The 23424-nt window shown below is 45.1% G+C and overlaps 1 protein-coding gene across 1 annotated transcript; it reads right to left on the bottom strand.

Annotated features, from left to right (window-relative positions):
* Positions 1-1561: 1561 nt before the first annotated feature.
* Positions 1562-21875, bottom strand: INKA2 (inka box actin regulator 2). The gene is made up of 2 exons (XM_077839561.1): positions 21360-21875; positions 1562-2625 (listed from the first exon to the last, which is right to left on the bottom strand). Exons 1-2 carry the CDS (start codon positions 21873-21875, stop codon positions 1594-1596), a joined length of 1548 nt encoding a protein of 515 aa, XP_077695687.1. The 3' UTR covers positions 1562-1593.
* Between the last annotated feature and the right edge of the window lie 1549 nt (positions 21876-23424).

Below are 23424 nucleotides of genomic sequence, written 5' to 3'. Positions count from 1 at the left end.
CACGGCTTCATTCTATGCGGAGTCGCTGGGCTCATTTATGTATTTGGCTTTACAGAAATACTACAAAGCGTGCGTAGGTGCCCTGGGTATAACAACACCACATGCGTGCAGCGGTAGAGTTGAACATAACCCATGCCCAGTGTGTCCAGCAACTGGGCAACTCCAAGGCTCTTCCCTTGTGAGCAATTTCTCACCTGAACAATTCTCCCTCCCCACCAGATTTTCAAATGCCTAGCTTTACAACGTGCCTCAAGGATCATCAGATCTGGGCTCTTTCACACCAAAGTGGGAACAAATTCCAAGGCTGTGGGGCCCTCGCAGCAAATGACCAGCCAACAACCCCTTTCTGTTTGGATGATTTATAATTTCTTTAGTGGAAAATGTTTTTCTTTTGTCTGCTCTTCAACCCCGTTTCCCCCAACTGAGCAATCCACGCCACGGAACCCACACACCAACTCCGGTATAAACCGGAGTAACTCCATTGGCTTAAATAGAGCTATACCTATTTACACCCACTGAGAATGTAGCCCTTTTCTTATTTGTAATTGTGGTTGTCACTCCTATAGCTTTTGCTTTCCGTATAGAACTGGAGTGCAAGCAGGACACAGAGTGGCCGTTACACATATCACGTGTTGTACAAACCATTCCACTGCCCTTTGGAAGACTGGGACACCACTTTATTAGTAATTCTGGGAGCGTGGAACACTGAAGAACTCTGTTTTGTTTTCTCAAGACTAAATCTGTACATAACAACAAATAAAACAAACAAACAAAGAACCCCAACAACCCAACACAAAGTCTGTTGCAACTTCATATCTCAGTGCGGCATCTGGGTTTAAGGCCATGAAGGGTAGCACTAAACTGGTGAAGAATTTCTGGACATCACAAAATTCCATGTATGGACCTGTTAATTATACTACTGGTTAAACTGGATGCTGGAAAGGACAGGCAAAGAGCACACTGGAGATAATGCTTTAGAAAAAGAAAAGCTGAAATGCAACGGGATGGTGAGCATACAACATCTGCATTCAGCGACTGTTCAAGTACTGCTGTTTCTTATAAATTCATACCTTACTTCTTTAATTTAAATATCAAGTGCTCTGAGATCAACTTTCGAGTTGCCTGGTTTATAATCCAGTATTAAGTGCACACAAGGGAGAGCAGATTTAAAAATATATACATACCACACACACACACTGCATTTTATGGACCACAGCTATCTTAACCAGAGATGAACTGAACTATGACCAGAGAAGCTCACACAGAGGTAAGGGGCGGCTATCATGGTTCTACCTGCCCTGGAAGCTGTCAAGAAATCTGGTCATTCTCCCAAGCACCAACTCTGGAAAGCTTCTGCACACAGTCCTGATTCAGCTGCTGTTCTGACGTCGTCCTTCCCCAGAAGATGCAGGTCTCTTAGAAGCTGGGCGCGGCGGGCTGCTGCCCACAGCATGCTAGGCTACCAAATACACTGTTTCCCCCACCCCAGTGCGGGGCAGGCCTTTGGGGTATATCACGTACAGGCATGTATGCGCTCCAGCTCATCTCTAGCGTGAAGCAGAGCCATTTGGCAGAGGAGACGCTTATAGGAACTTAGACCCATACGGCTGTATTCATATCAAAGCCTGACTGGGTGTGGTCTGTGGTGCCATGGACCCTCTTGGCACAATTCTTGGATTTGTCACTACTAGCTTCTGCCTTTGGGCACCTCTCCATTTTGCTGTGAGCATTCTGTAGGTTCCCATGGAGGGGGAAGTAAAACGTCCCCTTCTGTTTGCTCACCTTTTTGGATCTCTTTGAAATTTCAGTCTCTCTATCTTCTGCTGGGAGCCAACATGGTTTTTCCTTGAGGATCCTATCTCGGTCCGGCCGTACACTCCTCAAGAACTTTTTGAAGATGTTGGCCGTGAGGGAAAACTTCCTGTAGAACTCCTGAGACCTGCTGATGGACAGGGAAGACTCATTCTTCTCCCCCTTTTTATCCAGCTCTGGCAGATCCAACCAGTTCCCAACCAAATCGGCAAAGATATTATCCCCTAAAACCAGAGGCTGCCGGTTCCTGCTCTGAGACATTAGCGAGGAAGTCCAGTCATTGGCCTCATCAGAAACCTGGCATTCTCTGCATCCCAATTTACTCCCACCCAAAGTCTGAGGGATGCTGTCTGACTCTCTGTGAAGCTGGTTCCCAGTTGTGCCCACACTGGCTGACTCAAATTTCCTTGGCGGGCAGTACTCTGCCATGGTCAGAGCTGAAGAAGGTCTGCTCGTAGGATAACTGTCTTTGCAATAAGCCACGTGTCTGTGGTGGCTACTGTCCGGTAAAGTCACAGGGCCAAACCGGCTGGCGGATTGTGGCACCTGGGTGGAGTGTGCAAATGCCATGGGGCTGCACTCCTCCAAAGATCTCCTTCCCAGCAACCTCTCGTTCTGCCTGCTGGCTCTGGGCCCCTCTCTGCCATTTCGACAGCACTGGTGCGGGCCAATGCCTGAAACCTTGTTTCGAGTCTCTGAAATCTCCAACTGCTCCAAAGCTGTCTGGACCTGGAGGAGTTTCAACTCTTGCAGGGCACCCATCATGTAGTTCATCTGTTCATGCAGCCCGTCTCCAACCTCCTTCATGGATAACTGTTTGGGGAGGAAGAGAGGACAGTGAATCAGTGCTTGGAGAAGCCAAGACAAAACAAGTAGGATTTTACCCCTGCAACATATAGGGAAGTAAAAGCTAGGCCATGTTCCCTTTTTATCTTATAAGCTAGACAGCAGCAAAAAGAAGGTCTCTCCTGAAACATGCCCTAATACTGAATTATTCAGACTTAAATGTGCTATCCTTGTCCCTGATGCGCCAGCCATTTCATGGGATAATAAACACACCTTTTTTAGATTCTGAAGAAATTAATTTTTTTTAAAGATTCCAAATCCTCACCTATTAACAAGAACTGAAATAAGCATTTGATTGACAACAAAAATAATGTTTATCTGAATTTCAGTTAATTGCTTAGCAGAACCTCTATTCATGTAACCGAGCATGACAATTCGCTGCATCAATTTTTAGACTTAGTCTGCAGCTGTTGTTTCTTTCTTGCCATGCAAACAACTGAGACTAGAAGTGGATTTATAAATGAACCAGCCTTTGACTGACTAGTTTCTGTAACATGTTATAATCAAAAACAAAAAATATTAAAAAAAAAAAATCACATTGGCACTCTGTAATATGTCTTAATGCTTTTGTTATAGTACCCTAATTATAGGTTGAGAAACACAGGTACCAGCATGGAATGAAGTCCTAGAAATCTGAACAGTAATACTGAAAAAACAAATAAGTAATCACAAATTTATTTGATGAAAAATCAATTATTTTGGCTTCCAAACTAGATCCATCATTCACACTTGTGTTTTATCTTTCTACTTTAATAGAAAGGTTAACTCTCCATGTTAACCTTAAAATATGCTAGTTATTTTCCAAAGCCTCTAATTTGCCCTCTCCCCTTTCATTCTGTTGCTCTCCTTCACTCTTATGTGGGATCTGGATCATATTCCCAAAGCGGCATCATAAAACAAATGGGCTATACTTTCCAACAGCTGCTACCATTTTTTCGGAGGACAGGGGCAGGGGGGAGGTGGTTTGCCAGGCTGGAGGCAAAGATATGTCACACGGATGTAAAGAGGTTGGCAGAAGGGAGTATAAATGTCTCAGAAAAGCTCAAACCTAAAAGTTCTTAAGTATACAGTTTAAAAAGCTGATCACAATCTTTGCATGACAAGCGTTCTCGTAATATGCTGCTTTCCTTTAACACCTGTACACATGAGTGGCTGTACATTACTAAGCAATTGGGGGTGAAGGCAGGGAGGAATAATTTTTGCTACCTTGACTCAGTTATTCGTGGTTTGCTGTTTGTTTGTAAGCAGAGAACTGCAGGTTCTCACCAGGGGTAAGAAAGGCTATTAAAACACTGCCACTCTGTAATAACCATGCTGCAAAAGTGGAAATCCCCATACCACATGTTCCAGGCACAAATCTCCATCCAAGTTTCAAAAATCAGACTCTCAGAGTTAGTGGAAGTCTGACACCTATTTCTGGAGCTTCATGCTCAAGAGGAGAAGCATATTCACCTGCTAGAAAGGATATCTGGCTGTGAAGTTATGGAAAAGCTCTCTGTTCCAACCTCTGATTACGTTGACAAGTCGAGTCTCCCTTACAGGCTAAGGTTACTAGTATCTGCAAAATAAAGCTACATCTGCACATGGGTGCAAGTAACGCCCACACTTTTACAATAAAAGAGCTCTTGCACTACCAGTACAAAACCTGGGACCATATGTGCCATAAGCCTCAGACAAAACTATCACCTTACCTTTCCAGATTTGCTGTAATGCTTCTTGTCCTAACCTTTCTTGCCTTATTAATGGAAGTTGTTTTTATCTGCGGCTTTGCAAAGCTGGATTTGGAGCCAGCTTGGACCCTCATTGGATACTTCGCATCAAATCCCCTCGCAGGCAAAGTGGTGTAATCAAGCAGTGATGAGTGACAAGGGTCCTGCAGTAATGACTAGACTGGTCAAAAAGACAGCATATGCTCGACGGCTGTGCTGTTCACTTCATTGATTCAATTAACTCCCCCATGATGGGTGGTATGGTTACAATGCATGCCTCATCCGACAGGAACCATTAATATTTCAGAGGCAGCATTTACCATCACTGTGTTCATTTCACCCATGGGCCCCTTCCCCTGCGAGTGCCTAGGATTCAGAGCCGGTTGAAAAGCAGTAACAAGTTCAGTATTTTTTTGTTTGGTTGGTTTTGGTAAAATGTTTGTCATGGAAATTTCAACAAGTTTTGAGCCACTCGAATAGGGTACACACAAAATGCTTCTCAGCCACTGTGGGGCCAGTGTAAATTGTCAGAGCTCCTCTGACTTCAACTGGACTATATATATCAGCAGAGGGCTATGCCCCTCAGAAACCGCTTCATCCACCTTTGAGGTAGGTTCATACCAACCCCATTTTACAGATGGACAAACAGAGGCACAGTGAGGCCGATGTTACTGCTTATCTATCTTTGGTACTTCTATGGTGTCTCTCCACTAACGTTACAGTTACACCAGGGAAGAACATACCCCAACACTCGTTTGGCCCAAGGACCTCTTGATGCCAAATGGTGGAGGGCACCAGGTGTGCATACGGGGGTTACAGGGATCCCCTGAGTTTAGCATCTACATACTAGTTCACCAAAGAGTGTTATGTAAGGTATCCACTGTGTGCCTGTGTCACACTGGTCCTCACAACCAGTGCAAACCCTATGTATAGACAACATGAGAAGAGTTATGTACAGAGTCTTAAGGTCTGTGGGCCTGGTCACCAAAAGGTGAGAAACAGGTTTCTTACAGGCAGAATATGATTATCTATTGGTGTGTCTACATGTGATTGGGTACTGTATATTTCGCAATGAGCCCCTATTTACAGTCTGAGCAATATGCTCATCAAGCAATTGCAAAGTCTTGAGGGCAGGTCCTAGACAGGAAAACACAAGGAGAGTGGGGGTTACCCTGTTTGCAAGTGCAGACAATGGATTTTTGGACTATAACTGTAGGGACAGAGACATATGCTGGATCTTTCCACTGAGGAGTGGCTTAGTCTCTCAGTGCCTCAGTTTCCCATCCATACAATGGGGATAATGCCCTACCCTACTGCACAGGGGTGTTGTGAGGATGGCTGCTCTGCTACTACAACAGTGGGGGCCAGTATTTACTTATGATAGGTAAGTGCTGTGGTTCTGTATAGTGTACAAATAGTTTGTATATAGTAGTACAGAGTAAACTCTGTATAGTATACAAATAAATAACAGCAATAACTCCATTTGCAAAGGGTACTCCTTCCATTCCAGAAAAGTTTTTCTTATCGTTTGCCACAAACCTAAATCCAAGAGGCTGCCCCAACCTTGATGATACATCTAACAAAGCCTCGTGGGAACGCACTTCCCAGGCTGATGGACCTTGTTCTTGATGACAGCTTCCACAAATGCACCTGCAGCAGAAAATTTAGTTGCAAAACCCATAAATAAATGATCGCAAGCAGGAACTGCTTTTATTTTTTGAGCGTTATATAAACCAGTGCAACCATTGTTACATAAAGTGCGTGGTCAACAAAGCGGCCTTGAGGTCCAATCCATGCCCATAGCTTGGTACATGCAGCAGCATTTACAGGAGAATTTCCTTACATCTCTTTCCAAACTCTTGGGGTGTTTATACAATAACAGGTGGCTGGGGCTGACTCTTTTAGGCCTGAATGGACTCACCTCACCAAAACAAGAACCCCACAAATTTAAACATGGGGCCCCAGGAGCCTCAAGCCATCCAGAACTGAATTATGCATCAGTCTGTCTGTACAGAGTCAAATTTTGTCTGCGTTGCTCCGATATGTCAGTCCCACTGAAGTTGCAAGGACTACTTGCCTGCTTAATGCAAGCAGGGTTTGGCTCACGGTCATTACAATATTTTTCCCATGGCAGGGAAAAGGTGAGTACCAGTAAAACCAAAGTGTAAGTCCAGGTTATTCCAGTACTAAGCCTGCACCTGCTGCTCAGACACTAGGGTACGCCTTTATTTTACATTACTTTATTTTCACCCATCAAACCCAAGAGTCAGGTTAACTCCTGTGTGCTGAACAAACTGTGTCTGTGAGCACACTCAGTAAGTGTGTTCCCCAAACATTTGCACTTCCAAACTGCTGCATAGTGTTTAGCAGTTGCTGGGTTCCACCCTGTGACAGCTGCATTTCAGTGGCTGGGTGAAAGAATTCCTGTGTATAGTTTACCCCATAAGTGTATAAAGCATATTAGTCTAAAAGCACTATGTAAATGTAAGATGTTAGTATGCACAGGTCCTGGGGTCTAATATGTGAACCGGACAAAGTACTGTATAAACAGAAATGCAATCCTTTGGTGGATCAGTGGATAGCCAGAAAAGCAACACACTAATGGGCTTATGTACATCTCATATACCACTACTATTTTACATAAAACAAAGCCAAATGCCTCTGTGCAAAGGATGGGTAAGACACTTGCTGGTTAAGGGGAGCAAGAAAAATGGGAAATTCATTTGTCATCTCTCACTTAAAAAAAAAATCTGTTAAACATTTTGGGAACTAACATTTTTCTACTCGTGTCTGAATTCACAAGACTGCTCTGGAATCCAAATCCAACTAAGCCCCTTGAGCCAGAGTTATTTGTATTTCCAGTTCATCTCCACATCCGGGTTGCCCAGGACTACGGCAATATTTGGTGATGACCGGGGGAGAAAGAAAAAAAAAGAACAGATAACATCTTCCAGCTGACTGGAGAGACGTGAAAAGAAGGTCTCTGGGTGTGTTTGGGATAATGAGGAGGATGACAGATGTCCAGCTCTTAGGTAGAAGAGGTATTGTGAGAGGAAGTTATTGCTGAGGGGAAAGGAAAGAAGGAATTGCAGTGACAGCTCTTAATAATCAGGTTGATAGGCAACAGAGCCAGCAATAAACAAATCTGGTATTTAAAGAGAATGAAATAAGAGAGAAAAATTACTTTAGAACTGCTGAACTGATTAGATAGGTTCTGTGTTTTCCTTTGGAACGCTGACAAAATTATTTTTTAGTGAGCCTGGATTCTTACCTCAGGCACAGTTCGTCAGTGGGAGTTTATTTTCACGGTGATTTGAGAAGGATTTTTTTCATGTTGGGTTTATGCCTTGTTCTGTTGCCTTATGATGGACACAGAAGGCACGCAAGGGCTTTTTTACTTCTGCTTGTGTGTTATCATGCAAATATTGGGAATTTCAAATCCCTTGGTTCCTGATATCACAGGAGAAACTCTAGGAGTTCTCGGGGATGTTGACTGTGAGATTACAGCTAATTTGAAGGGAGGTGGAGAAGAGGGGATGAATCTTTAACTAAGGCATCTTTTATCCAAAATGTTAACTACGCATGAAATAACAATAACAAAAAACAACAACAAAAAAAACAGTTTCAAACAATTTGACTAAAATTTTCCTCTCTCTTTCAGTTGCTTAACTTTCACTCTATAGGCTCTTGTGATGTCATCGTTTTGCTAGTTCTCCAGTCAACACTGAATCTTTCAGGGCAGATAAGACCCAAATTTCTAGTGTAAAAAACAAAATCAAACGTTAAAAGTAAATAAACAAACAGATAAAAAAGAACTAACTCTCAGGCCTTCATTATTCATTGTAAAGGAGCTAGAAAGGGCACAAGGCCAATTTTTATTTCCTTTGTAGATCAGCAGGATTTGCCCCCCTATTCTGCCTTTCCTGCACCTGGAGTTCTGGTTTTGGGCCCTGAATGTATGCAACAGGCTGGGTGTGATTCCAAAACCATTTACTGCTTTCCCAAGACCACTTACTTCACCCAAGGCTCTGGGCTCTCAGAGCTAAACAAACCAGACACAGTCTCTGGGATTCATCTCAGAAATAAACTAGTAAACAAAGTCTTTCATTGCTTTTCCCCCTTCGACTGAGCAGCTGTTAGTAGCAGGAAATCAGCAGACGGAGTTCCTTCCTGCTGCCTGGACCCAGTGCAATGCTGAAGAAAGAGGTTCCTTGACACACCATGGATGACTACACAAAATTAATAATAGCAAGGATGGTCAAGTCTCAAAGGGGCCAATTCATCCTTGCTTCTGAGCAGAGTGCAATGTAAGAGTGAGGTGGAGGTGCAAATGAGGACATATGTTTCCCTGTGTTGAAACTGCGAGGGGCTGCTTCAGCCATTGGGGTTGCATAAATTTTGCCCAGGCTATAACATGCCCTATGAGCTATTGCAGAAGCTGGGAATAGATAAGAGTAGAGGAACATCCCGGCTATACCCTGCTCCCTCCCACATGTGCCCCTCTGGAAGATGATGTAGAGCCAGCTGTGCCAAATCTATGTCTGTCAGGGAATCCCCTGCATCAGGGAATTCAGCCAAAGGGTTCTAATCCCACCTCCACATAGGAGAATCCACCAAGGATTTACCTTTTAGTCCCAAGAATCAAAGGTATTTAAAGGTTGACATCACACTGCTAAGCTACAAACCACCTTTCTGTGACCTACAAGGAATGGCTCCAACAGACTGGCTGATTCAGCTTTCCGCCTGTCTCAACTTACCCCTATGCAGATCTTTTCTGTTCAAACAGACAGGTCTCTTTCTCTCTCAGCACTTCACAGCTATTGACCCAGCTCCCACAGTGAGAAGCACTGGGCGAATAAAGCCAGATGGAAGTTCCAGCCCAACTTAGCTGTGTTCCTCCTATCTTTGGAGAGTAACGTCTCTGGGTGACAAAACTTTCCTTATGTACCTCTCAAGTAAAAATTCCACTAGGGGCTGCTTTTGGTTTCTTCCGTAAAACATTACCACATAGCAGGAACTGCCACATTAGCTTTAGATATTGAGTGATGTGGAGGAGACGGATAAATGTCAGGGGAAGGAGAGGAGAGTGGACACAGGGTCACTGGCGCATGGTATTTCTTTGCTGCAAAACCAGGTGTATTCCTCATTCAGGTTGAAAACTGCAGTGAAGACATAGCAACGCGGGTTTTAATGCAGCTCGAGTTAAAACCTAGAAGGCAGCCTAGGGTTGAAGTTGAGCTGCTAACTTGAGTTAAAACCCAGCTGCCTTGGAGTCACTGCTATTTTAACCTGAGTTAGCCCAAACCCAGTTAAGAGCACACCCTTTTCTTCCAGTGAAGACACACCTTCAGAATTGCTATGTGGACTAGGGCTGGCTGGGGGGGAGGAATTATTGGGGAGTGGAATTCCCCCAAAAATATTTTCCCCCCAAATATTTCCACAAAAATTGCAGCTTTTTTATGACAAGTCAAAGAATTTTCACTTTTTGGAGTTCCCTCCCCCCTCTTCTATTTCCTCCCCTTCCCTCTTCCATTCCCCCACCTCATTGTCACTGAAGAAGTTGAAGAAAAAAAAAGGGGGGGGGCGAACAAAAATAAAGTTTGATGTCTCTTTGAAAAACCCCAACATTTCCACCACATCGTCCGTCTGCCTATGGAAAAGCCATTTTCACTCTGCTCTAGTGCCTTGCATCCTCACCCATGACTTGGGCTCCTGTTGCTAGGTAACACAAATAATGAGGTAAGGGGTTGGATCTAGAGGGCGGCTAGGGGGGGCAGGGGTGAGGTAAGCACTTTGCCCTGGCAGGGTGTGTCAGTGGGTTGGAGTGGGAAATATATTTGGCAACAAGACGTGCATAACAATCAGGTCCTGAGACCCTGTCTATCTATCTTAAATACTTCTATGACCCCCATCACCACTGTATTAGAGCACCTCATGATCCTTAATGTGTTTTTCCTCACAGCATGCCTGGGAGGTAAGGCTGTGCTATTATTTTAGAGGGGAAACCGAGGCACGGAGCGACTAAATGACTTGCCTAAGCTCACAGAGGAAGCCTGTGTAGGGAACAGGGTACTGAACTTGGGTCTCCTGAGTCCCAGGCTACTGCCCAAACCAATGGATCATCCTTCCTTCCTTCCTTCCTTCCTTCCTTCCTTCCGTCCTCCCAGGAGCTTACTGTGGGACTGGGTTTGAGACCGTGGCAAGACCTTATTTCTTCTGCCCATCCTCCTGTTTCCTCATTTTCCATCATAGCCCACATGCTGCATTGTGCCCACCATTAGCCGTACACTCTTTGGTGTTAGCATTGTATCTTCCTCTAAGACAAAATGTCTGGAAAGGGCTTTTGGGTGCCACCTCTATACAAATAATAAACAGTGATAACTGAAAGAAGAATTCATGTAGTCACTGAAGACAACAGGCCTTGGGGTACTTCACAAATCCAATTCAAAGATAGCAAAAAGAAAAGGAGTACTTGTGGCACCTTAGAGACTAACCAATTTATTTGAGCATAAGGTTTCGTGAGCTACAGCTCACTTCATCGGATGCATACTGTGGAAAATACAGAAAATGTTTTTATACACACAGACCATGAAAAAATGGGTGTTTATCACTACTCCCCCCACCCCACTCTCCTGCTGGTAATAGCTTATCTAAAGTGATCACTCTCCTTACAATGACAGGTTTCAGAGTAACAGCCGTGTTAGTCTGTATTCGCAAAAAGAAAAGGAGTACTTGTGGCACCTTAGAGACTAACCAGTTTATTTGAGCATGAGCTTTCGTGAGCTACAGCTCACTTACAATGTGTATGATAATCAAGGTGGGCCGTTTCCAGCACAAATCCATCTTCTGTATTTTCCACAGTATGCATCCAATGAAGTGAGCTGTAGCTCACGAAACCTTATGCTCAAATAAATTGGTTAGTCTCTAAGGTGCCACAAGTACTTCTTTTCTTTTTGCGAATACAGACTAACACAGCTGCTACTCTGAAACCATTCCAAGAGAGGAGTCCATTTCCTTTACCTGCCTTTTCTGTTTCAGTTTTGGACTCTTACCCAGGAGCTATACCCTGAAAATTTTGCAAGCGCAGTCAGTAATGCGTGCTGCCATGGCTGTATAGACACTGTTGCAACGGTGGCTAATTGAATTCAATCTAAACTTTACTGGAATGCCTTACTGAGATGGTCTCTCTTCAGGAAGAGACTATTGGGGCATTTTGCAAGCATGACACATGGTTACCAAATCAGGACTCAGTGCGAGACAGGACGTAAAAATAAAAGGGCTGCATTTCATCACTTACATTGAAAGTTCTACTCCTGTGAGACATTCACACCAAGAAACATGAGATTGTTTGCTCTGAGATAAGCTGTTGTAACAGGGAAACCAAACACCCCACCGAATTCTAAAGTTTGATGTTATGTCTGGGTGTGGGAGTGAATGTTAACTTCTGAGTAATATTTGTTGGTTAGATTTAAAAAAATATATTTTCCAGAAAATATTTAGAAACATTCTGTTTTCCCCAAAAATAATCAAAACACACACAAAATTAGATTGCAACTGCTTCTAGTGTTTTCAGCCTACACCATAAGCCTGACCTCGTTTTCAGTTACACCAGTGTAACTAGTTTCAGAGTAACAGCCGTGTTAGTCTGTATTCGCAAAAAGAACAGGAGTACTTGTGGCACCTTAGAGACTAACCAATTTATTTGAGCATAAGCTTTCGTGAGCTACAGCTCACTTCATCGGATGCATCCTGTGGAAACTGCAGAAGACATTATATACACAGAGACCATGAAACAATACCTCCTCCCACCCCACTCTCCTGCTGGTAATAGCTTATCTAAAGTGATCACTCTCCTTACAATGTGTATGATAATCAAGGTGGGCCATTTCCAGCACAAATCCAGGTTTTCTCACCCCCCCCCCTTTTTTTCCAAAAACCACACACACAAACTCACTCTCCTGCTGGTAATAGCTTGTCCAAAGTGACCACTCTCCTTACAATGTGTATGAAAATCAAGGTGGGCCATTTCCAGCACAAATCCAAGTTTTCTCCCCCCCCAAAACACACACACACAAACTCACTCTCCTGCTGGTAACAGCTTATCCAAAGTGACCACTCTCCCTACAATGTGCATGACAATCAAGGTGGGCCATTTCCAGCACAAATCCAGGTTTTCTCACCCCCCACCCCCATACACACACAAACTCACTCTCCTGCTGGTAATAGCTCATCCAAAGTGACCACTCTCCCTACAATGTGCATGATACTCAAGGTGTGCCATTTCCAGCACAAATCCAGGTTTTCTCACCCCCCCCCCTCGACTCACTCTCCTGCTGGTAATAGCTCATCCAAACTGACCACTCTCCTTGATTACTTTAGATAAGCTATTACCAGCAGGACAGTGGGGTGGGAGGAGGTATTGTTTCATATTCTCTGTGTATATATAAAGTCTGCTGCAGTTTCCACGGTATGTATCTGATGAAGTGAGCTGTAGCTCACGAAAGCTCATGCTCAAATAAACTGGTTAGTCTCTAAGGTGCCACAAGTACTCCTTTTCTTTTTGCGAATACAGACTAACACGGCTGTTACTCTGAAATGTGTATGATAATCAAGGTGGGCCATTTCCAGCATAAATCCAAGTTTAACCAGAACGTCTGGTTAAACGTTAAGATGATCAAGTGTAACTCTTGACTTCAATGAAGTTACGCTTGAATAGCACTTTATTAAGATCAGACTCAGGCCCATTCATTGTCTTGCACCTTGTATCATGATTTACACCTGTGCAAAGTGGCATCCCTGCTGAGAGTGGAGAACTCTGATTTGGCAGCACATTTCACCCACTTTGCACAAGTGTAAAAAGACTTTGCCAGGTGCAAACAGCGGAGAATCAGGCTCTATAAAAGCAAAGTATCTTTTTAACCTGGCTCCTACCTAGGGCCTAGGTCTGAAGGGATGGAGGTTCTGAGAAGGATGTTTTACAGTGGTAAAAATTACACCAGGCCACCCCTTTCACAGGATAAAAGTTGCATTTGGAATGGATTAGCTACCTCTCCATTGCATGAATGTTTCTGCGTCTTTCTGACGGATCCTCACAACTAGGTGAGTGTAACTTTTCTAGAGCTTGCAGATTTTTTTAAATAGGATTTAAAAATGTTTGAGGATGCTAGCAGCTTTTTCCCATTAACACTACATCAAAACCTTCAATAATAAATATTTGCACAAACTGTACTTACCTAAGTCATTTACAAAGCCTCCACATCTGTATTCTTCTCAGTCCCTATTTCCATGGCCCCATCTTGCTGCAGTTCATTGGCATTACTACTGAATTTATGGGCAGGAAATTGGAAAGATCCTAGTTTGTTTTCTTTTTCCATAAGCGTGAATAGCATTTTTTCCCATGGTTTTCAATGTCACAGCTGAACTTATGAGCAGAAATTAACCCAATAGGGGTTTGCATTTGGTTTTACTATTCAGCTCTGCTGACTGAGGGCCAAATGGAACACATGCATATACTGGGGCAGAACGTAACCTGAAATTGCTACTTACAATGACCTAAGTAAGCATTACTATTCATTCCTAATAGCCACATAAACCCCAGCCGCAACCTAATGGTAAAATCCCATCAAGATACCTCACAGCTTCCTAGTGGAAGAATGACTTATTTTTATTGCAGTGGGGCCTAGAGACTCATGTCCCATTCTACCAGGTGTCTGTGCAACCCTATAAGAAGAAAACCATTCCTGCCGAAAAGAACTTACAGTCTGGAACTTAGGAACCCCAATCATGGACCAAGACCCCTTTGCGCTAGGTGCTGTACAAACACAGAACAGATGAGAAAACGATGTGTAGTGCTCAGAGCAGGAGACTGGAATCAGGAGTCCTGCTTTCCAGATTGCTGGCTGGTTGTGGGTGTGACCTTGGGAAAGCCAGCTCACCCCTCTGTGCTTCCACTTATCCTTCTGCTAAATAGAGTACTTCACAAAGGCACTGGAAGGCTCAGGCCCAGCTCTAGATCCTGGGGGCCCACTGGAGTCTGTAGAAGTTTTGCTATCTGCTTCAACAGAACCTGGAGTAGGCCTGTAATGTGCTTTGAGATCCTCTTAGGAGGGGCTCTATAGACTGGTGCAATGCCAACGCATCTTAATCCAGAACTATCAAATAATAACAATAATACCTAGCTCTTATGTGGCATTTTTTTGTCATCCCCTCTCAAAAAGGCTAGAGTGGAACTGGAAAAGGTTCAGAGAAAGGCTACAAAGATGATCAAGGGTATGGAATGGCTTCCATGGGAGGAGAGACTAAAGAGACTGGGACTGTTCTGCTTACAAAAAAGGTGATTAATGGGGAATATAATAGAGGTCTACAAAATCATAACTGGTGTGGAAAAAGGAACTGAGAAGTGTTATTTACTCTTTCCCACTGTACAAAAACCAGGGGTCACCTGCTTAAATCAACAGGCAGCAGGTTTAAGACAAACAAGAGGAAATACTTTTTCACAAAATTAACCTGTAGAACTCATTGCTGGGGGACGTTGTGATGGCCAAAAGTATAACTGGGTTCAAAAAATAACTAGATACACTCATTAAGGATAGATCCATCAATGGCTATTAGTCAAGATGGTCAGGGATGTAACACCATGCTTGAGGTGATCCTAAACCTCGAGTGCAAGAAGCTAGAAGGACAAGACGGGTGGATCACTGCAAAACTGCCCTGTTCTGTGTGCACTACCCCTGAAGCTCTGGTACTGGCCACTATCAGAAGACAGGATACTGAGCTAGATGAATCCTTGGTCTGACCCAGTATGGCTGTTCTTAAACCTCAAAGTGCTTTCAAAGGAGGTAGGTACCATTCTCTGTTTTATAGATGGAGAAACTGAGGCACAGAGGGACAAGGTAACTTGCTTGTTGTTGCCCTGTAGGCTAGCGACAGGGCTGGGAATAGAGCCCAGGTCTCCTGAGCTCTAGTTTGGCCCTATAACTGTGGGGCCACACTCCCTGCTTTATAATGAATGGAAGTGTCAGCTGAGACTACCCTGACTTTGTAACACCTGCGTGTGGAATATTCAGATTCTCTGAATGAAATCCACTTTGAAGGCACACTAGACATGCCAGTGACTATTCGCTTATGATGGAAAATACACAACTGGAGTACGAAAGAAACTTCTCACTGACTGAATCAGATTGGGTTTATCTTTGAGAGTCACAACCATGCCAGAGCTTTGAACATGCATTCTCGGAGGTTAACATGAAAACCGATTTAAGCATGTCCAGATCCAAGCTCAGGGTGTGACCGCTGCCTGGCCTGGCACCGTTACAGCATGTGAAAGGCACCATTGACAGTGTGTGCTTTGATGCACAGGCTAGCAGTGGAAACACTTTGGAACACCTGCAACCCAAACCAAACACCAATTATTTGTAATCAATTTATTTATTTTTACACCCAAAGAGAAAAAAGAACTGGAATCCATGAATCACTGGGACAGACAAGCTGGCACTGCGATTGGATTTCATTTTTAGTTAACCTCCCCTACATGAAACTGGGAACTCTGCCAATTTCTTTCCTTTTTTTTTTTTAACTTCTCTCAAAACCAGTCAACGGCTGAAATAGTTTATACAAAGACATATTAAGCTTCAGCAGATCAAACTGTCTCAAGCTTTCCCCTAGCTATATGAACCAGACTGAACAAGATTTGGTTCTTTAAATGAGCCTTCTTTACAGGACCTCTCGACAATGTTACATTTATTCCTTCCCTCGCTGTTTGACACGGAAAAGAACTGCTTGCTGTGTATCATGCAAATCAGCATGTTACCATATTCAAACTGGTGCCATAAAATTGGATTCCTACTTAACCACAGATAGAGTTCTCTTTGTCCTTATTTGGTAGTATAAAGGGACCTTCCCCACCCTCTCCATGGGGTTTGGTTCTGGTGCACTAATATCTGGAGCCATGACCTGCCTGGTAATGAAGAAAGTGGTGAAGAAGTCAGGGTCAAGAGATTCAATTCCTGTCCACCATTAAGCCCAGACAGTTGCAGCTGTTTATTAAACTGCTTGCCTGCTTTTAAGGGAAAGCTTACTTATTTTAATCCCAGGCTATAAGGAAGGGTATTGATTTAAAATATTTATTGTTGGGGATGTAATTTATGATGGTTTTAATTGATACAAGTCTACCTTAGTAAATGTACTTTTCAGCTCAGCTGCGCTGTCATTATTAATTTTGTAAGCAGAAGGTTTGCCGTATTGGCATCGGGTGGGCAATAATTTTCGCAGGGGGGCCACTCAATGCATTTTGGTAAGTCGTCATGGGCCGCACATTTCTACTATATTAATGGAGGGGTTGCGGGGTCTGGGAGGGAGTTTGGGTACAGGAGGGGGCTCTGGGCTGGTGCAGAGTGTTGAGGTGCAGGAGACGGTGAGGGGTGTGGGCTCTGGGATGGAGTCTGATGCAGGAGGGTGCTCTGGGTTGGGGCTGGGGATTGGGATGCAGGAGGGGGTGCAGGGTCTGGGAGGGAGTCTGGGTGCAGGAGGGAGCTCTGGGCTGGGTCAGGGAATTGGGTTGCAGGGTCTGGGAGGGAGTTTGGGTGCAGGAGGGGGTTCTGACCTGGGTCAGGGCGTTGGGGTGCGGAGGGATGGTGGTGCAAGGTACAGGCTCTGGCCCAGAGGTGCTTACCACAGGCGGCTCCCAGATGGCAGCGCAGCAGGGCTCAGGCAGGCTGCCTGCCTGCTGTGGCCCCAAGCTGCTCCCGGAAGCGGCCGGCTGCTGCTGGCATGTCTCTGCATGCCCCTTGGGAGGAGAGGGGCCGTGGGTCTCTGTGCGCTGTCCATGCCCGCAAGTACCTCCCCTGCAGTTCCCATTGGCCAGTTTCTGGCCAATGGGAGCTCTGAGGACAGTGCTGGGGCCGGGGGCAGCACACGGAGCCGCTTCTCCCTCTGCCAGGGGCACACAGAGACATGCCAGCAGCAGCCGGCCGCTTCCAGGAGCAGCGTGGGGCCACGGCAGGCAGGCAACCTCCCTGAGCGCCCTGCTGCACTGCAGGACTTTTAGCAGCCCGGAGATTGCGAGGGGACAGCCAAAGAGCCTGGCGGGCTGGACAGAAATGTTAGACGGGCTGGATTTTTCCCACCCCTGGCATAGACCATCTTCAGAGTGGAAATAACATGTAAAGTTATTACAAGAGTAATTAAACACTGGAACAATTTACCAATTTACCAAGTGATTCTCCATCACTGACAACTTTTAAATCAGGATTGGGTGGGTTTTTGCCCCCAAAATATCTTCTCTAGGAATTATTTTGGGAAAGTGTTTAGGCCTGTGAGATCAGACTAGAGGACCACAATGAGATCCCTTCTAGCCTTGAATCTATGAATCTCTCCACCTAATCAGTACCCTACCTAGAGAACTGATTAGAATCTCATGCATTCTAGTACTACTTTGCTCAGAAGAAGGCAGAAGTCCTGACTTGCATTCTGATGCCCTGAGTGTCAGTTACTAAAATAAGTTTGTATCTTAGTGTAATGAAAAATTGGGGAAAACAGCCTGATCCTGCAAAATCTTAAACTTGTGTTTAATTTATGCCAGGTAAGTGGTTCTATTGAAGTTAATGGTCGTAACATCACACCTTGTGAGAGAAGTTTATACTAGACATCAGCCTTTGCAAGGCTAAGGCCTTAGTTTATTAATAAACTAATATTAAAAAAATATTTTTGGGACATGTTTTCTACCATAAATAGCATTATCCTGTATTCCATAAGATGAAGGAGAGGATTTTCAAGTTATCTAATTTTTGGTTTTCATATCAAATGCAAATATCCCTCACACCTCTTGCAAGTAGACTTGGAACCTATCAAGATATCAGGCTCCTACCCCGAAGAAACAGGCATCTGTTCTGAAAGACTGCTTTTGGGGTAAAAACCAAGGCTAACATTTCAAATGTGGGTGCCTCTTTCATTCAGACTTTAGCTCCTAAATAAAAGTGTTGCTCTGATCTTTGAGACGCTGAGCCCCAGGAGTTCCCACTAATGTCAACAGGGTTCATTTGCATAGCTATTAGCAGCACTGACAATCAGGCTGCTTTTATTTAGAAGCCTAAATATAGATTTAGGAGACTAACGTGAAGCACACAGGTTGAAAAACATTGACCCATGTTTTAAAAAAAATCCCTTTCCCATGTTCTTGGTAACACCTCAGAGTTCGCTGTGGCATAAAGAAGCTTAATGTGCCGGTCCAGTTCTCCTTTCTGCATTTCACTCAGCTGGTGTAGTGCCAGTGAACTGGTCACTTCCACGTTTCCGTGCCTCGATTCCCTTTCTGGCACAGGTGCCAGCTAAAGCCCAGCTGCAATGTTGCCCAGGACAGACCCCAAAGGGGAATGCTTAAATCCAAGCAAAAGGCTTGCAGTGAGATTTGTATTACAAAGCACAAGGGGCTACTTCTACCAATATTAGGTTTGACAAAGTAGATTCTGCCATCCTTACTCGTGCTAATCAGCCATACTGAAATGAACTGGGCTACTCGCAGAGCACCATGCTACTCTATGTGAGTAAGAGTGGCAAAATCCGCCCAACATTTGGAGGCAAAGCTTGGCCTATGTCCCTTTTAGTATTAGTCATTTTCAAGGAGCCTTCTCTGGGCCAGATTCTGCCATGCTTACACAGAGTAACACCATACTCCACAACTGAGCACTAGTTAGAGGTGCTAGGCAGCAGCATGGCAGAATCTAGTCCCATAGGCACAAAAGGTCCCAATCCTGCAAAGACTGGAACAAGTGAGTAACTTTACACACGAGCACTCTGACTTCAATGGGATTGCTTGTATACAGAACATTATGTATGTGTTTTTAAATGTTTGCAGTTTTGGAGCGTTATATCTTGGTGCTTGTTATAAACTCCAGTTTGAAGCTGAAGATTATGTTGCACTAGTAGTCACCTTACTGGTATAAGGAAGTTTGTGTATTTCAACTTCCCACCTACCGTTTTTGCTTTGCTTTCTTTTGTTATTATTATTATTTATCAGTATGCCCTGCACACACACCCTCTGGTTTCTTATTGAACTTTCAAACCTACTAATTAAAAAACATCCAATTCTTTCTACTAATCTACCAGTAACAAAAACCAGGGTATCAACATCTTCCTGCTGTGGACAAGCTCAAGCAAGTTTCTGCAAGCAACATCGCCTTCTAAACAGAATCTGTGTGGTGGGGGAGAACGTGAAATAGACTGTGCTAAACAAGACCAGGGATCCCATCCTAAAGAACAAATATTTTCCATTTTCAAAAACCCACAGATTTAGAAATTGCAACTGCACATACTAGACTCCCATTCAAATAAAGGTACACATCCCATTCCTCTAAACCTCTTCCTGTTGGGACTTCCTGTTTCACTTTCCAACCCTCGCTCGTGTGTACTTTTCTGTGCAAACCACAAAATCACTAGGACTCTAATTTGCTTTGAATTTTATTTTTCTGAGACAGCTGGGTTAACAACATCTGACCCATCAGAGGCTAAACTCTGCCCTTTGATTTTATACCGATGCAAACTGGAGTAATTCCACTAGGGTCAATTGAGATTTGCAAAAATATCATATGAGGAGTGCTAATGTGAATCATTACTTTATAAATTCAGCTCCATGTAACTGTGGCTAGGACAGAGGAGAATTATAGGCACCCTTATAATGAGATGAAGTGGCTGGGAAACAGAATGCCTCGGATTATATGCCTGTGCTCTGAAGACTATTCTGATCAGGGATATTCAGTGACAGAAATGCTGGGTTTGTCACAGATGTGTTTAAAACCGTACTGATTAGTTCACGGTTGGGAAGGATGGGGAGGGTAAACAGCAGATCTTACCCAGCAGGTCCTGTACAGATGTGTGCATGGGACTAACAGGTTGGGGTGTGAGGTGGTGGGAATCTCTACTTAAAATCCTACAGGTAGAGATGTGTGAGTTGACCTAGTCTGCAGCTGATGAAGTGAGCTGTAGCTCACGAAAGCTCATGCTCAAATAAATTGGTTAGTCTCTAAGGTGCCACAAGTACTCCTTTTCTTTCTGCAGCTATAGTGATTAGAAAGTTCAGCATTGCCCTATAGCTCACCTTCTAAAAATAGTGAATATAAGCGGCTTTAGTATTAATTGGCATACATGTCTGCCTTGGAATATTTAATCTTTAGGGGAATTTTAGTCCTTAGATTTCAAACCTTCCCTCCCCAGAAAATTAAAAATAAAAAAAAGGTATCTGAAAATTGTACTGCTGTCATCTGGATTTATCGTTGATCCAAACTGTCAGAGGCACGAGGGGACATAAGTCCAGGGAGTGCAGGGGCTGACTGGTCAAAAACTGCACTGGGTGAGTGGAGGGCAATTACATGCCCAGTGGCTGGAATTAAAGAAAGGTCCCCTTCACCTCCCCCACAGGAGGGGGTGGCACGCAAGGAGGTAACCAAGGCCAACATAAGATACACTCTGCTGCAATAAGAACAGGACGACTTGTGGCACCTTAGAGACTAACCAATTTATCTGAGCATGAGCTTTCGTGAGCTACAGCTCACTTCATCGGGTGCAATGATGCTCAGACTGAGACACCAGAGCTGCAAGTGGCTCTTGAATGTGTCTCCTGCAGCTCCGGATATAAAAACAATGAGTGATTAATTACCGAGCAGGATACTTTCCCTAGGTTATTAACCAATTGTAGAATTCTTGCCCAGTCGTTCTGCTGGGAGATGCATAGTAATGAAACAAGGAATTCACACGCCTGTGTCTCTCTTTTGGGGACTGTTGCTTGCAATTTGGCCCCTGAACCGCTCAGGTCTATCGCTGCTCTCGTCTGTTTAGCAAATGACCAGCAAAGCCCTGCCAATGCCCGCAGGTGAAGAGACTCACCCAGCCCCAGCCTGCGTTGCTGAACAGACTGATGCAGGGGACAGGCAGTTTTTGAGGCCCTAGTTTCTCCCCACACAAATCAACCCCTGTCCCCTCCTTTTCCCGGCGGTCCCTTACCAGCTCCTGCTTCAGACGCCGCAGGTAATGGTCCATGCTTTTCTTCTCCATCCTCCCAGGTTCAAGTCCGCGTGTGGACACCTCAAGAAGCCAGCGGCGCACCAGGCAGCTCGCCGAGGGCGGAATTCTCCCCGCGCAGCCCCGGGGGTGCCGGAGGCTTCCCTTCACACGCCCTTCCCCGCCAGCATTTCCAGCGCAACCCTCCCACGCCTCGAAGTTTCTCCCTCTCCCGGGGCTGCGGGGGGCAGCAAAGGCAGCCCGGGCTCCTTGCTCGAGCACACGCGCTGCGGGAGTTCGCAAAGGCAACAGCTCCCGGGGAAGAGGCTCCCCCTCGCCCGGCCGCTCAGGGCGCTTCAGCGAGCCCAGGCTCGCGCGGCTGCGTCCGGGCAGCCCCGGGCGGCACCTCCCGCGGCCGGCGCAGTGTGTGCGGCGGGCAGCCCGTGCGCCGCTCGCCCGCCCCGCTGATTGCAACCGGACACCCTCCGCACGCCGCGGCCGCTGCAGCTGCGGGCACATGGCAGTGACCTGGGATCCCCCATCCCAAGCTGCTGCAGAGCCTGCCGGGGGAGGGAAATCTGCCGGAGGGGGAGGTCTTAGCAGAGCCGGGAGGCAGCAGCCAGTGGGGCAGAGGATGGGCTCCGTGATGGGGGCGCTGCGCACCAGGACCGCTCCTCCCGCTCAGCCAAGCGCTGGGTGTTTGCACGTCCTGCCCCAAAGCCACCTGAGAGCAAAACCATGCTTGGCCTGGAAGAGGGAGTTTCAAAATGCCAACCGTGCGGCGGTGGGTCCCTTGGAGACAGGACCCCATTGGCAATATTGCCCGCCCCAGCCCTTCTGATCTGCCCAGGCAGGGCCCCCATCCCAAACCCTGAGAGAGAAACTGGGTGGTTTTTATTTGCCTCCTGGTATGGGCTTGCTGGAGTCACATTTCAAGTTTTGCTCTACAAGTAGAAGGGCTAGAAACGTAGTTTTTTGAAAACGCAGAAGAAGAAGAGAGGAAGCCCAGAGTCTCTGGGAATCACCTGGCTTCAAGCTGTGATTTTAAGAAACACCGCAAACACTGAGATACTCGTGGTAAAATCGGAAAGTTAGCAACACTGATAAGTGGGCTAATTTTTACACCAACTTATCCTGTCCTCGCAAAGAGCTCTGATGTTTGAGGGTTTGTTTTTAACTATGGCCCTGGTCCTGCAAATTGCTCTCCAAGAGTGAAGCCCTGAGGGCACAGAACAAGGGACCCAATCCACACCCAAATCACAACATAGTGTGAAACTCTCCAATTTTGGATGGTTCACATTTGCTTTAACTCTTGCAGCGCAGTTTAAATTTTTCCACACTGGACCTTGGCCTGAGTGGGTTCAAGACCCTTATTATCGGATCACAAGTAAACACAGGGGGAAACTGCACCCTACTGCTCTGCTCTGCTCCCCTCTGCTGTGAGTGTCACCGGGTGAAGAAGTGACAGTATCAAAGCGTTAATAACTTACAACTGGGGTTCTCCTTGTCCTGAGTGGGAGATGTGCCAACCTATGTACGACTCTTGCCTCAAATGTTAGCCAACAAGAACTGGCCTAGCTACAAACTTTCCCTTGAAATCTATTTCTCTTGGCTAGCTGTAGCTGGACTCTTCACGTGGACCTGTTCAGAGCAGGGTATGTGTTTCCCTTGGCAGCCAAGCTCTCAGGTTGGAAGGGACGCTCAGTGATAGAAGACAGAAAAGGTGGTGACATATTGAGACTGAGCTGAAAAGCCTGCCTCTATTAATGGCACCTGGGATGGCCTAACTTTCCTGTGCTTTTTCTGTGCCTCATACAAGGACCTCCTTGCAGGGAGAACTGCAGGACTCTCAGATTCTGGTTTTCCACGGATGATTTTGGATCAATTTTTTCTCCCTCCTTTCTGTTGCCAGTTTTATAACTACAGTGTGTTACTTCTCCTTTACCAATGATGTTAAGTGTGCCGATAGCATCCCTCCTTCCTGCTCTTTGGGAACTGTACAATAACTCTTAAATAAAAAATTATTATTATTATTATTATTTATTATTTATTTTATTATTCTATTGCA

This window comes from Eretmochelys imbricata, chromosome 21 (assembly GCF_965152235.1).
Source record: "Eretmochelys imbricata isolate rEreImb1 chromosome 21, rEreImb1.hap1, whole genome shotgun sequence".
In the NCBI taxonomy this organism is placed as follows: domain Eukaryota; kingdom Metazoa; phylum Chordata; order Testudines; family Cheloniidae; genus Eretmochelys; species Eretmochelys imbricata.
This window is presented reverse-complemented; position numbering and strand designations above follow the sequence as displayed.